The 15,602-nt window shown below is 36.0% G+C and overlaps 1 protein-coding gene across 1 annotated transcript; it reads left to right on the top strand.

The window, feature by feature from the left end:
• The first annotated feature begins 8,581 nt into the window (after positions 1–8,581).
• On the top strand, positions 8,582–10,234 carry PGK2 (phosphoglycerate kinase 2). Its single transcript, XM_049653787.1, has one exon. The coding sequence runs from the start codon at positions 8,703–8,705 to the stop codon at positions 9,954–9,956; it is 1,254 nt and encodes a 417-aa protein (XP_049509744.1). The 5' UTR covers positions 8,582–8,702; the 3' UTR covers positions 9,957–10,234.
• The last annotated feature ends 5,368 nt before the right edge of the window (positions 10,235–15,602 follow it).

The raw sequence follows: 15,602 nt of genomic DNA, 5'->3' as shown, positions 1-15,602 counted from the left end.
TACTTCATGGTGGACCATGCAGGCCATTCTTTGCCCGCCACCACAAGAATTCCAAATCTGGAATGTATATTCTAAGGTCAACAGAAAGGTAAAGTTAAGCTAAACTCCTCCACATTTTTCAAAAGTTTCTACTAGAGATATTAATGGATTATACCCATAATATGCATCAATTTTTATAGGATTTTTTTAATATCTCCAAAAGTTAATAATCGGTAATGAGATCTCTTCGCCCTAGAGTTCAATCAGCACTATGGGGAAAAGCAGTCATGCTAGCAGCAATTTAAGGACTTGCTAGAAAAATAGAGGATATTTGCATAAGGAAAACCAAGAAAACCTGCCCAAGAAAAGCAGGAAGATGTAAAGGTTTGTAAACACACATGAAAACTGGATTTTGTTAAGAAGACATTTCAGATTGACCTATAAGTGGGGTGATATATGCCATCAGGATTTTAATTTTGGGAGAAAATATCCTCAGGGCTTGATCTCATTACATGAAGGAAAACAGGAGAGACAAAAAGCCCTTGTGATTTAGCTCAATGCAACATACACCGCAAGTTGTCCTTACAGAAAGATGCCAATACAGAACAGCATATTTCATCTTTTGGTCTTCAATACCTAAGAGTTACAACTAATATCTCTTACTACTCTGAACAATCAGAACCTATTTATCACTTTAATGACTGACGTTTATCAGTTATTTTATTGATCCAGGCAGCCTTTCACAGTAGGAATTATTCCTGTTACACAGATGACTCATGCAAGAATTGACACTTTCATGTAATTTTCCAAATGAATGCAAAGCAACAAATTCAGGTCGCATAATTATAAAACATTTCCAAAAATAAATCCTGCACTGGTGAAGTGGTTTTGACAGAGAAGGTCATGTTTCATTATGGAGGGAAGTTTAGAAAGTAAATTTGGGAATGGGACAAAGAAATACTGTGTGAGAATGAAGGAACAAAAGTGACGGGCATCCCCTGTGAGTCTCCTACACACTCTGGCTAGACTTTTCTCCTGTAAATACAACTAGTAACTTTGTCTCTAAAAATACAAACTCCTTGCTACGCACTGTTAACATCTTCCACAAATAAAACATGGAAAATTCAAGTGTTTCAAAGTGTAGGCTAATGAAGCATGATAACCTTGGAATGGATATCAATGGCTCGCTAAACCTCATCTAAGATGTACTGTTTTATAAGTCACTAAAAAGAAAACAAAACAAAAAGAAAACAACCATGAACCATACTGGTTCAATGCTAGAACCATACTGGTTTAGAAATAGTTAAATGTTAAAAAATAAAATGTGTCCAAATATTAAATACAATGAACTCTGTACTTTTGACTCAAAATTTCCATTTATTCATAGCAGCTATTTATATTTACAATATTTTATTTTCCTTAAAAGCAAATCAACTTAAGACAATGATAGTTCAGTCTTCACCCTGCACTGCTTCCCTCTCTTTCAACCACTCCAGAAATAGGAGTCAAGCTTTCTGTTCCATACTTTTCCAGTACAATTTTTCTTTGAGTTCCAGTTATAAATTCATTAGGCCTAAGTAAATAGACTGGATCCACTCCTTGCTTCTGAAACTTACATTTAAAGAGCACCAACTATATATCTTTCTCATAAAAACACAAACAACTATATTCAACTATGCAAGTCTTCCATATTTGCCCTTGGGATTTAAGTGTAGTTCTAGAAAATTACATAGCTGCACATACAAGTACTACTGTAAGTTCTAAAATGGATTCCAAGCAATTTCAACTTAAATTTTTTTTGACAATACTCTTTTTATGGTCTTGTTCTTCACATGTAAATATAAATATTTAATGACTTCAGGAGAATTACTAATAATCAAAATAAACAACATTAAGAAGTTGTTTTGTTTTTTTTGAATTTTTTAATTTTTCAAATAAACAATAAAATTGAAGAATTTCACAGAAAATGCCTGTATACACACCACCTAGATTTTATCATTGACATTTTACTACATGTTTTATCATTTATCCATCCACTTAGCCATCCTTCTACCCATGCATTACTCCAAGTTACTTTTGATGAATTTCAAAGTATTTTGCAGATTTTTGAGGATTTTTACAAACATATATGTGTAACTCAAACAATTATTAACCTATAGAAATGTATTATCATTCCAGAAATTTCCTCATGTCTCCACTAAGTCCTCCTACTTCTACCCCAGAAGTAGTCACTCTTCTAATTTTTTGTTCATTATAATTTTTCTCTTTTATTTCATATAAATGAAATCATGCAATATGCACTCATTTACAGAAGAATTCTTTTAACACCACAATGCTTTTTGAGTTAAAGTCATATTATTGTATTAACGGAGTTTATAAATATTATTTCTCTAAGTAGCATTCCAACTTATGACTATACCTGGAATATTTCACATTTTTTGGCTACTATGAACAAAGCTGCTATGAACATTCCCATACACCCCTTTTTGTTATCATATATTTTCAGTTATCTTGGATAAATATCTAAAATTATAACTGATGGGTCACAGGATTGATGTAGGATTTTTACAAATAACTGCCAGATCTTCTTTCAAAATGGTTGTATTCCACTAAGAATGTGAGAATCAGTTTCTCCACAATCTCACCAATGTTTGATGCTAATAATTTTTTTGATTTTACCATTATTGTATGTAATAGTTTCTTATTGTGGTTTTAATTTTCATTTTCTTGATGGTTATTGAAATTAAGCACTTTCTCATGTCCTGACCAGATACATATATTACACACACACATACGCACATGCGCGCACACACACACACACACACATCTTATTTGGGAAATGTCTGTTCAAATTTTTGCCTGTTTTTAAAGTTGGGATGTTTGTCTTTTATTTTTAAATTTTAAATGTATTTTATGTATCTTGGATAACACTGTCATTAGATTCATGTTTTATGAGTGTGTTTCTCCCAGTGTATGCTTGCCTATTCATTTTCTTGATGGTGAGTTTGATTTAGAATGTTTCTATTTTTTCCAAATTTTTTATGGCAAAATACATATAATGTAAAATTTACCATCTGAATAATTTTTAAGTGTACAGTTCAAATGATATTAAAATACATCCATCATTGTTGTATGACCTCCACCACCATCCATCTCCAGAACTCTTTTGTCTTGTAAAACTGAAACTTTGTACTCAGTAAACAATAATTCTCCATGCCTACCTTCTTTCAATCTTTGGCAACCACCATTCTATCCTCTGTCTTTCTGATTCTGACTACACTAAGCACCTCATATGAGTGAAACTATAAAATATTTGTCTTTTTATGACTCACTTTTTCACTTGGCAGAAAGTCCTCAAGCTTCATCCATGTTGTAGCTTGTGCAAGAATTTCATTCCTTTTTATTCCATTATATGTATATAACACATTGTATTAATCCACTTATCTGTCAATGGACATTTAGGTTGCTTCTATATTTTATTTTTTTTAATTTTTTTAACGTTTATTCATTTTTGAGACAGAGAGAGACAGAGCATGAATGGGGGAGGGGCAGAGAGAGAGGGAGACACAGAATCAGAAGCAGGCTCCAGGCTCCGAGACATCAGCCCAGAGCCCAGACGCGGGGCTTGAACTCACGGACCACAAGATCGTGACCTGAGTCGAAGTCAGATGCTTAACTGACTGAGCCACCCAGGCGCCCCTATATTTTAGCTATTGTGAATAATGCTACTATGAAAATAGATGTACAAATATCTCTTTGAGATGCCATTTTCAATTATCTTGGATAAGTACCCAGAAGAGGAATTACTAGATCATATAGTAATTATATGTTTAATTTTTAGAGGAAGCATCATACTATTTTGCACAGCAGGTGTGTCTTTTATATTCCCACCAACAGTGTGTAAAACTTCCACTGACTCTACATTGTTGCCAACACTTCTCCTTCCCAGCCTCTCTCTTTCTTTCCTCCCTCCGTCCCTTCCTTTCTCCCTCCATCCCCTTCTCTTCTTTTCTTCCTTCCTTCCTTCCTTCCTTCCTTCCTTTCTTCCTTCCTTCCTTCCTCCCTCCCTCCCTCTCTTGCTTTCTTTCTTTTCTTTCTTTTCTCGTTTCTTTTCTTTTTTCTTTTCTCCATGAGGAGTAGCCCTCTTCATGGGCTCAGGTGCTATCTCACTTTAGTTTTGACTTACATTTTCCTAATGATTAATGATATTGAGCACCTTTTTAGGTGCTTATTAACAAAGTGGCTATTTAAGTCGTTTGACTATTTTTATAAAGTTGTTTTTCTGTTGTTGAGTTTTAGGAGTTCTATGTATATTCTGGATGCTTACCTCTTATTGGATACACAATTTGCGAATACTATCTATTTTGTGGGTTGCCTCTTTACTATGTTACTGTGTGATAGTGTTTTTTGATGCAAAACTCCTTTAATTTTCATGAAGTCTACTTTATTTTTTTTCTTTTGTTGCCTATGACTTCAGTGTCCTATCCAAGGAATTATTGCCAATGTAATATCATGATGCTTTTGCCCTATTTTTTTTCCCTGTTTTATGGTTTAAAATTTTACATTTAGATCTTTGACTTGTTTTGAGGTATTTTTTGTATATGGTATTAGATAAGTGTATAACTTGATTCTCCTACAGGTGAATATTCAATTTTCCCAGTACCGTTTGTTGAAAAGACTGTATTTTCCACATTTAATGGTCTTGATACTCTTGTTAAAAATGATTTGACCATATATGTGAGGATTTATTTCTGGGCTCTTTATTCTAGTCCATTGACCAGTATGTGTGTTTTTATGCCAATTCCACAGTGTTTAGGCAACGATAGCTTTGTGGTAAATTTGAAAGGAAGTCCAATTCCTGCAGCATCATTCTTTTCCAAAATTGTTCTGGTTGTCTGGGGTCTCTTTCAATCCCATATGAATTTAAGGATAGTTTTTTTTCTATTTTTACAAAAATATCATTGAGAACGTGATAGGGATTGCTTTGAATATGTAGATAACTTTGGGTAGCATTGACATTTTAATGATACTAAGATTTGTAATCTAAGAACACATGATATATTTCCATTTACATTATTTATGTTTCTTAAATTTTTTTAATGTTTATTCATTTTTGAGAGAGAGAGAGAGAGTTAGCAGGGGAGGGACAGAGAGAGAGAGGGAGACACAGAATCCAAAGCAGGCTCCAGGCTCCAAGCTGTCAGCTCAGAGCCCAAGGCGGGGCTCAAACCCATGAACCGGAGATCATGACCTGAGCCGAAGTCAGATGCCCAACTGACTAAGCCACCCAGGTGCCCCTATTTATGTCTTTTTAAATTTCTTTCAGCGATGTTTTTTAAAGGTTTACCTATTTTTGAGAGAGAGAGAGCGTGAAAGTGGGGAAGTGCAGAGAGAGAGGGGGGCAGAAGATCTGAAGTGGGCTCTGTGCTGACAGCAGCAAGCCTGACTCAGGACTTGAACTCAAAAACCATGAGATCATGACCTGAGCCAAAGTCAGACGCTCAACTGACTGAGCCACCCAGGTGCCCCTGATAGTTTTTATTGTACAAGTCTTTTACCTCCTTGGTTAATTCTCAAGTATTTTATTCTTGCTATTATAAATGCAGTTGTTTTGCAATTTCTTTTTCAGATTGTTTATTATTAATGTATAAAAGTGCAACAGATTTTTAAGTGTTGACTCTGTATCCTGCTACTTTTTCTGGATTCATTTGTTCGTTCTAATAGATTTTTTTGGTGGAGTAGTGTTTTCTACATACAAAATGACACCATCTGGGGGCACCTGGGTGGCTCAGTCAGTTGAGCATCTGGCTTTGACTCAGATCATGATCTCATGGCTCATGAGTTCAAGACCCACGTCGGGCTCTGTGCTGACAGCTCAGAGCCTGGAACCTGCTTCAGATTCTGTGTCTCCCTCTCTCTCTCTCTGCCCTCCCCCAACTACCCCCCCCATCAAAATATAAACATTTAAAAAAAAATGACACCATCTGTAAACAGAGAGCATTATTCTTTGTCCTTTCCTATTTAGATAACTTTTATTTCTTTTTATTGCCTAAATTCTCTAGCTGGAACTTCCAGTGCTATAATAATCTTTGCCTTATTACTGATAATAGAGAGATGTTCCTGAGAAAAGAGAAAATATTCCTGATAATAGAGAGATGTTCTTGATAATAGAGAGATGTTCCTGATAATAGAGAAAAAGCAATCAGTCTTTCATTATGGAGTATGATGTTTGCCATGGATTTTTCACATATTGCTTTTATTATGTCAGGTAGTTTTCCTTCTATTCCTAGTTTGTTGACTGTTTTTATCATGAAAAGGTGATGGATTTTGTCAAATGTTTTTTTCTGCATCAACTGAGATGATGTGTTTTCTTTTCCTTGATTCTGCTAATGTGGTGTATTACATTGATTAATATTCATATATTGAACCATTCTTGCATTCCAGGAATAAATCCCACTTGGCCATGCTGTATAGTTCTTTTAATATGCTGCTTAATTCTGTTTGCTAGTAGTTGGTTGAGGAGTGTTGCTTCAATGTTCATAAGAGATGTTGATCATCAGGGGTTTTTTTGTTGTTGTTTTTTTCTTAAGTTGCCTATGTCTGGTTTTGATATTAGAGTAATTCTGAGACCACAGAATGAGCTAGGATGTTCTTCCTCCTCTTCATTTTTCTTAAAAAGTTAAAGAAGAATTGGTGTTTAGTTGCTTGTAAATGTTTGATAGAATTCATCTGTGAAGCCATCAGGTCTAGGGCTTTTCTTTGTAAAGAAATTTTTGATTATTGATTCTAGCAACTTACTAGTTATAAATCTATTCAGATCTTTTATTTCTTCATGATTCTGTCTTGGCAGCATATGTGTTTCTAGGAATTTGTCCATTTAACATAGCATATCTGATTTGTTGATAGGAAATTATTTATGGTACTTCCTTATAATCATTGTTCTTTCTGTAAAATCAATAGTAATGTCTCTACTTTCATTTCTGATTTTAGTAATTTGGATTTTTTTTCTTAGTCCATTTTTTTTTAAGTTTATTCATTTATTTTGGGGGGAAAGGGAAGAGAGAGAGGGAGAGAGAGAAAATACATTCAACTTGTATTCAGGATTTTGTGTAAGTAAATAGCATATTCCTTTTATTTGAGAATATTTCATTGCATGGATATATCTACAGTTTTATAGATGTGACCAATTGAAAAGCACTCAGTTTTTGGCAATTATGAATGAAGTTGATCTAAACATTTGCATACACAAGTTTGAAAGAGTATAGGTTTTCTGTGTACTTGAACAAAAACCTACGAGTAGAATTGATGGCTTGTATTGTAAGTCTATGTTTATAAGAAACTGCCAAATTGTTTTCCAAAACAATGCTGTAGCATGCCTCATTCTTCTTGGCAATAAATGAGTTTCTATTGCTATGCATCTTTGACAGCATGTATTATTGTCATAGTTTGGAATTTTAGCCATTGTAAGAGTATAATTTTATCATTGTAGTATATACCTAGGAGTGTAATTGCTGGGTTTTATGGTAACTCCATGTTTAATATTTTGAGGAAGTGTCAAACCTTTTTCCTAAAGTGGCTGCAGCATTTTGTATTCTTACCAGCAATATGTGAGGATTCCAATATCTCCACATCCCTGTCAACATTTGTTATTGTCTTCCTTGTTTTAAATTATAGCCATCCTACTGGATTATGCCTCAAACATATTTTTGTCAATAATATATGCTACGTTCAACTTATGGAAACTGCCATATCAACTAATTACAAAGCCAGTTTTTATTATTAAGCCAATCAGCCATATATTCTTTCCCCCAAAATTAAATCTCTTACTCATTTTCAATTCATATAGACATTTTCATCCTCATGAAAATCATTCCTCTTTTCAGCTCAATTTCTGATTCATACAGGTAATGAATCAAAAAGCCCCCCCCCCAAAAAAAGAGGGCTTATCATAACTTTGTCATCTGAAAGAAAAGTCACTATCACCTGCAGTGTTTAACTGTTACCCTCTTTGTCTCATGGGATTATCCTAAAGAAGCCACCAAGCATTCTCTCACAGTTGTTTGAGAACAGAATAAGCAAGGTAATAAAAACAAATCATTCCCGCTTACCCTAGAATATACCTAAAGCCAATGGCTAACAACAAGCTAGACTGTTAACGGAAATATGTATCAAGGAAAAACAGAAGCATAATATGTTGCCTTGAATAAATAAGGATTTATAGACCCATCATTTCAACCCATCTCTTTATTTGGTACTGCAGTTTTTATATCTCAATATAATTAAGATTTGACATGGTCGAGGGTTTTTTCGTTGTTGTTTTGTTTTGTTTTTAAAAGAGCAAGAGTCAAAAGAGATGTGGAAAAAGAACGTGCAAGAGCCTTAGCAGAACTATTCTTATTCCAAGGTTTCTTCACTGCCCCAGCTCTCACTGCAAGCCAGCTACCAGTCACTACTCTGGGTTCGTGTTCAGCACCGGCAGTTTGACGCTTTACGGCAACACATTCCAAATCAAGATTGACAGCACCGTTAACGAATTGCAGAGCCAAGTTTCCCTCTCCCTAGTTCAATCACGCCTGCCCTGTGGGGGACTTAGTGATGAAAAGGAAGGGGCGGGCCAAGAGGAAAGCCGTTGGAAAGCATCACCCATCCAGCCTCCCGAGAGCAGTAAAGTGGTTCTTCAGCACTGGGATCCAGGTGTCCGCTTCTGTCTTTGTATTATCAAGATGTCTCTTTCTAAGAAGTTAACTTTGGACAAACTGGATGTTAAAGGGAAGAGAGTCATCATGAGAGTAGACTTCAATGTTCCCATGAAGAAGAACCGGATTACAAACAACCAGAGAATCAAAGCTTCCATCCCAAGCATCAAGTACTGCCTAGATAATGGAGCCAGGTCAGTAGTTCTTATGAGTCATTTAGGTCGACCTGATGGTGTTCCCATGCCTGATAAATACTCTTTAGAGCCAGTTGCTGCTGAGCTCAAATCCTTGTTGGGCAAGGATGTTCTGTTTCTAAAGGACTGTGTGGGCCCAGAAGTGGAGAAAGCCTGTGCCAACCCGGCTGCTGGTTCAGTCATCCTACTGGAGAACCTGCGCTTTCATGTGGAGGAAGAAGGAAAAGGCCAAGATCCTTCTGGAAATAAGCTTATAGCTGAACCAGGTAAAATAGAAGCCTTTCGAGCATCACTCTCCAAACTAGGGGATGTATATGTCAATGATGCTTTTGGCACTGCTCACCGGGCCCACAGTTCGATGGTGGGAGTGAATCTTCCCCAGAAGGCATCTGGATTCCTGATGAAAAAGGAGCTAGAGTATTTTGCCAGAGCCTTAGAATACCCAGAGAGACCCTTTCTGGCTATACTTGGTGGAGCCAAAGTGGCAGACAAAATCCAACTGATCAAAAATATGCTGGATAAGGTCAATGAGATGATAATTGGTGGTGGAATGGCTTATACCTTCCTTAAGGTACTCAACAACATGGAGATTGGTGCGTCCCTCTTTGATGAAGAGGGGGCCAAGATTGTCAAAGATATCATGGCTAAAGCTAGTAAGAATGGTGTGAACATTACCTTTCCTACTGACTTTGTCACTGCTGACAAGTTTGAGGAGAATGCTAAGGTTGGCCAAGCCACTGTAAAATCAGGCATACCTGCTGGCTGGATGGGTTTGGACTGTGGTCCTGAGACCAACAAGAAGTATGCTCAAGTTGTGGCTCACGCTAAGGTAATTGTGTGGAATGGACCTGTAGGGGTATTTGAATGGGACGCCTTTGCTAATGGAACAAAAGCCCTCATGGATGAAATTGTGAAGGCCACTTCCAGGGGCTGTATCACCATTATAGGAGGTGGAGACACTGCTACTTGCTGTGCCAAATGGAACACTGAAGATAAAATGAGCCACGTGAGCACTGGAGGAGGTTCTAGTCTGGAACTTCTGGAAGGTAAAGTCCTTCCTGGCGTGGAAGCTCTCAGCAATCTATAGTTGACAATATTCCTGTCTACTATTTCCTGTCCATAGGCTTTAATTCAACTTAGTGCTTTACATTTCAACTTGACTTTTGTTAGTTAGCCCCAGATCAAGACCTATGCAATGACTAAGAGATTGGCTATCAGGAACTCTTAACATTAGTACAGCAATGCAACCCAGTTTGGCCATGCATTTGCCTGCTCTCTTCAAGATCTCATTTGAACTTTACCATTGTGATACACAGGAAGGACATAATCTTGCATTGCATATTAAAGTGAGTTGAATAAACTTAATCTCTCTCTCTCTCTTTTTTAATTTTACTACAGCTTTGTTACTGTTTCACTACTTGAAACATGGAAAACAAGAGAAAACCCAAACTGTTGAAGGTTGGGGTAGAAGCTAACAAACTTTTAAACAATAAAATAAATCAAGAAAAATAATTGTGTTTAAGAATTCATGGGTAACAAAGCTCAGCTAAAAGGAAATTTCTTACTAAATAAGAAAGAAGAGAAATAAAAGATATTTATTGAATTCAAGAAGTTAAAAAAGGGAAAGAAATGAAACCCAAGAAAGGAATTATGTCTGTATGTGTGGATGCACTATACTACATATATATGTCTGTGTACTATCATATGGGATCTACAAATTCAATCCACATTTTAAATAATTGCTTAATATGTAAAGCAGAATTGTTTTAATAAATACGTAATATATGTAATTGCTAAATCTTAAAACTAGATTTTTGAGATAAATATATTTATAGTCATGAGAAAAATAAGGATATAAAAAGTCTTCCCTGTTAGAAAATAGAATAAGAAAATACTCAGAAATGTAGAATAAATTAAAATACTTATTGGAAAATATTTTGCCTAACTCTATATACAAAGAGCTGTCACAAGGCAATACTGTTAAGTTTAGAGTAAAAATGCAGAGTAACTTATCCCAGTTGTAATAGCCTATGGCCCATAGCACCAGGTCAATTCTATAAATTAACTTAATTAAAATAAACTAAAATTAATTAAATAATTAAACTTTTAATGTTAATATGCCCAAAACTTCAGCATATTCCTGAGGACGATATTCATAATGCCATGATAATCCCAGAGAAAATATAGGAGTTAAGATATAGATTTAAAAACAAGTAAAACAAAAACCCAAAATTATAGCAGTTGAAATAAGGTTATACCATATTATTTTCTTTCATAAAAGTCCATGGCAAAAAGGTGGACTCTTCTCCATGAGGTCATCTAGGGAACCAACCTCGTGAAACAAATCTCTTACTCTCAATAAGTGAGTTACATTTCTGTGTGTGAGGTGTCAGTCTGCATTTTTACTGCTTGATACCCAGTCCAAAGGAGAAGTTAGTGAAAGGCAATGTGTTTCTTTTACACACATGTCCCCCAAAATTCAGGAATTTTTCTTTTATTGGCCATTTTGTGTTCTGCTGGTTATTAGTCGCATGATGGGGTCTATTTTGCAAGAGAGGCCTGGGAATGTATTCTCTGTAGCTGGACACCTTGTACTCAACTAAAGATCAACAGATTCTATTACTAAAAGGAAGTGGAGAGGCAATAAATATCAAGGGAAAAGTAAAGGCTCCTGATAGACTTTCACTCTGGCCACCCCAGTATCCATGTATGAGTATCCATGTATCCTTCTTCCTACATAAAGAAAATATCCTTTCTCCAAGAAATATAATAAAATGTCCAGTTACTGCATCCCACTCAAAACTGAGTTATCTCTGGGTGATACACAATCTTTTCGATATCCTGTGGGGAGCCCAACAGTCTGATGAACAGAAAAGTGCAGTCATTTATTTTTCTCTCACCTCCAGCACTCATACACACTCAATATACAATGGTGGCGAAGAAATAAGAAAGTACAATTAAAAACCCTCACCTAAAAAACTCATTGGTTCATTACGATTGGGAAATAAATAGTGCTGGCTCAGAATTTCAAAAGCTCCCACGGCCTGGCAGTAAAAGAACTTCGTGGTCAGACTGGTTTTCTTCTCTGGGAGGAAGTTTCTTATCCATTGTCCCTTTTTTGGCCCCAAGTTTGATCACCTGGGAAATTTTCCTTGTTTCCTAATCTTCCATGCCATCTTCTAAAGCTGATGTTGGAGAGTTGGGCCACATTAGGCCACCACATGGTTCTCATAGCTTCCTCTTTGATGCTGTGGTTTTAAGAAATCAAGGATTTCTTCATATCACACAGTTGAAAACCTTTCAAGGCCAGGTTAGTGACTTTTCAACTTAAGAATCAAGATCTCTGTGTGAAAGAAGCTCACCCAAAAATATCTTCTAGTTATGTTTCTTATTCTCCTGACTCTTGCTTTTAATTAATTGGTTGCTTTGCTGGGCTAACTTCCTTTTTCTTCATTTTAAGATTAGTTAACTTGTGGCCCTCCAAAAAGTAGGCAGTGGGAAGGCAACACCTATCACCTGATATTTGCCTGTGGCCTCCTCATTATTTTTGGCTGAAGACTCCAAATGGGAGACCTTTGAGTAAAACTGACAGTCTTTCTTGTGTTGTTTGTGAGAGTGAGACTGTTAGCTTTTCCAACTCTGAGAGAACTTACTTTCCTGGTGTATTAGCCAATTTGGGTTGCAGGCAACAAAGAAATTGTCCAATATTTCCTGGATATGCTCATTTTGGGGGTTGCAGTATTTTGCTTAAGACAGCATGTAATAACCAAATGTACTGATATTCTGCCTCTTTCTAAACACTTTCTCTGTAGCTTTAAGCTCTACAGGAACATGTTGTGCCTACTACGGTTTTACCAAATGCCACAGCAGAAACATGATCAGCACCTCCCAGCCTTCCATGCCATTTTACTCTCTTCCTTCCACCTGACCTCTATGTGAATATTATGTTGTATGAGGTTTTTTTTTTTTAAGGCAGCACCCCACCTACAGGTAACAATTTCTACATTAGTCTCTGCACTAGTGATTCTCACCCAGAGACAATTTTTCCTTGTAGAGGATATTAGCCAAAGAATGGAAACATTTTTGTTAGTCACAACTGGGATGAGAAGAGGAACTATAGGCATCTTGTTGCTGTGGCCAAGGATGCTACTAAACAACCTACAGTACAAACACAGCCTTCACAAAAAAGAACAATCTAGCCCAAAATGTCAACACAGAGATTTCTTTCTCATGTGACATTCCCCAGGGTGATAATGGGTAAGTAGGCACTTCTTGAGCCGATCCAAAGATTCAGGCTAGGAAAATGGCTCTGTTAACACCTGCACCTGGCTTTCATCTCTAGGAGCAGAAAGATCAATTCAATTGTTGACATTTTCCAGCCAACAGGATAGAGAAAGAGGAATCCGGAGTAAGCACCATGTCTTTGAGAAAGAGAACAAGAAGTTCTTTTGGCCTGAACTTAGCAATGTGATCATATCTAGCTCACTGGGAATAAGGGCAGTGCATTCTTTGACTGAGTGATCATGGGCTCAGTCGAAACTATTACTAAAAAAAAGAATTAAAGGTGAATTTAAAACAACATCAAATGGAAAGACTTATTAAAACTTTAGAAGACACTGAAAGATCTTAAAGATCGTGTTTCTGTACATTTAGAGAATAAGCATACTTCATGGAAAAAAATTATGAAGGAAGTAAAATGAGTTAAGAAGGCACTATGAGACTGAAAATAAGCTGGCAAAAGGTAAAGGAGGTGACAAATTTAAGTATTGCTAATACAAAATATTAAATGGTGTTAGAACCATTACATAAGAGAATTAAAACTGCAAGGGAAAGAATCAGTGCCTTGAATTAGAAGATTGGGGGGAAAAAACAGAATTCAAGCAGACCTAGAAAGTAAGAAATATTTGTGTGTATGTGTGAATATATATACACATACTTACATACCACATACATACATGTATGATGTGTATATTTATGAATAATATATAGTATATAGTTGTAATTGAAATTTTATTTCATTTTATTTTTATCTTTTTTTTAATTTTTTTAAGCTTTTATTCAAATTCCAGATAGTTAACATACAGCGTAATATTAGTTTCAGGTGTACAATATAGTGATTCAACATTTCTGTACATCACTGTTGCTCATCACAAAAAGTGCACTCCTTAATCCCCATCACTTCTTTAACCCAATTTTATACTTACATTTAATAATTATATACATTAAAAATAGTTTTTTACTTTTTAAAACCAATTTTTTAAAATTATTTTTAATGTTTATTTATTTTTTAGAGACAGAGTGTGAGTCAGGAGAGTCAGAGAGAGAGAGAGGGAGACATAGAATCTGAAACAGGCTCCAGGCTCTGAGCTGTCAGCACAGATCCCAATGCAGGGCTCAAACTCAGGAACCAGGAGATCATGACCTGAGCTGAAGCCAGATGCTCAACCGACTGAGCCACCCAGGTGCCCAAAACCAATTTTAAAAAGAAACTGAAAATTATGGTGTTAGCCACAGGATGGTGGGACTTCTCTGGGTTTTGGGTTCAAACCAAAAGTGTGGGACTTACTTGTTTCCTCCAAGGTTGCAATTTGAATTATTTAACACATGCACTTGGAGGTTACCATTTATTTATTTTCTGTGCATTTTTTTTGAGAGAAAAAAGTGCAAGCAGAAAAGAGAAAGGGGGAGAGAGAGAGAGACAGAGAGAGGCAGAGAGAGAGAGAGAAAAAAAAATCTTAAGCAGGCTCTGCACTCAGTCAGGAGCCCAATGCAGGGCTTGATCCCACGACTGTGACATCATGACCTGAGCCAAAATCAAGAGTCAGACACTCAACTGACTGAGCCACCCACGTGCCCCATTTTCTGTGCATTTTTTATTTAAAAATACTGTATTTAAATAGCTTATTTCAAGCAATGTTAGTTAATAAAGCTGTGAAGAAACTTTGTTTTAAAAATTAGGTGGCTATATTTCATGGATTTATGCTTCCATTAACTTTGCTTTTAAGTATTTCATATTTTAGTTAGTTATTAGACATCTCCCAGTGATCATAGCAAAGCTTGGGTTTCCTAATTCAATCCATGTTAATAATAAACCAAGAAAGGTGGGGATGTCTGATAAAAATTAAGAGTGAAATATTTGGAAAATGACAAATTAGAAAAGCATTTGAGTTTATATATAAAAGAGAATATTTTAGTTGGTTTATCCTTCCCTTAGAGACCCCAAGATTCCTTTCCTTACTTAGTGGCCTGACAGTAAACAGTGCAACTGTGGGCTTACCTTCTTTGTTTCTTCTCCCTTGAGTGTTGTTTCATAGATTTTGCCTGTTTTTCACTCGTTCAGATGAGATGGTGTATCTACTCCCTGCTATTCCACCTTAATCAGAAGTGAAAGCTGAATCATTTATTTTCAGAGTTTTACACTAATAATCTTTTAAAGATCCAGCTTTTAAATTTGTCATCCTTTCTTTTCTAATTTTGGTAAGATTTTTTTTTCTTGGTCAGAGTCACTTGCTTTCTTGGGAGGGCATATTTTTTAGAGCAGTTTTAGGTTCATAGCAAATTGGAACAGGAAGTACAGAGTGTCCATGTTCCCCTGTCTCCATACACATATACAACCCCCATTATCAATGTTTAGCAACTGCCTGGTACATTTGTTGCAATCAATGAACCTATATTGGCACGTTATCATTTCCAAACTTTATATTTTACATTAGGGTTCATTGTTGGTGTTGTA

The sequence above is a fragment of the Panthera uncia genome (genome assembly GCF_023721935.1).
Source record: "Panthera uncia isolate 11264 chromosome B2 unlocalized genomic scaffold, Puncia_PCG_1.0 HiC_scaffold_24, whole genome shotgun sequence".
In the NCBI taxonomy this organism is placed as follows: Eukaryota; Metazoa; Chordata; class Mammalia; order Carnivora; family Felidae; genus Panthera; species Panthera uncia.
Note: the sequence above shows the minus strand (reverse complement) of the source record. Positions and strands in the feature narration are given on the sequence as shown.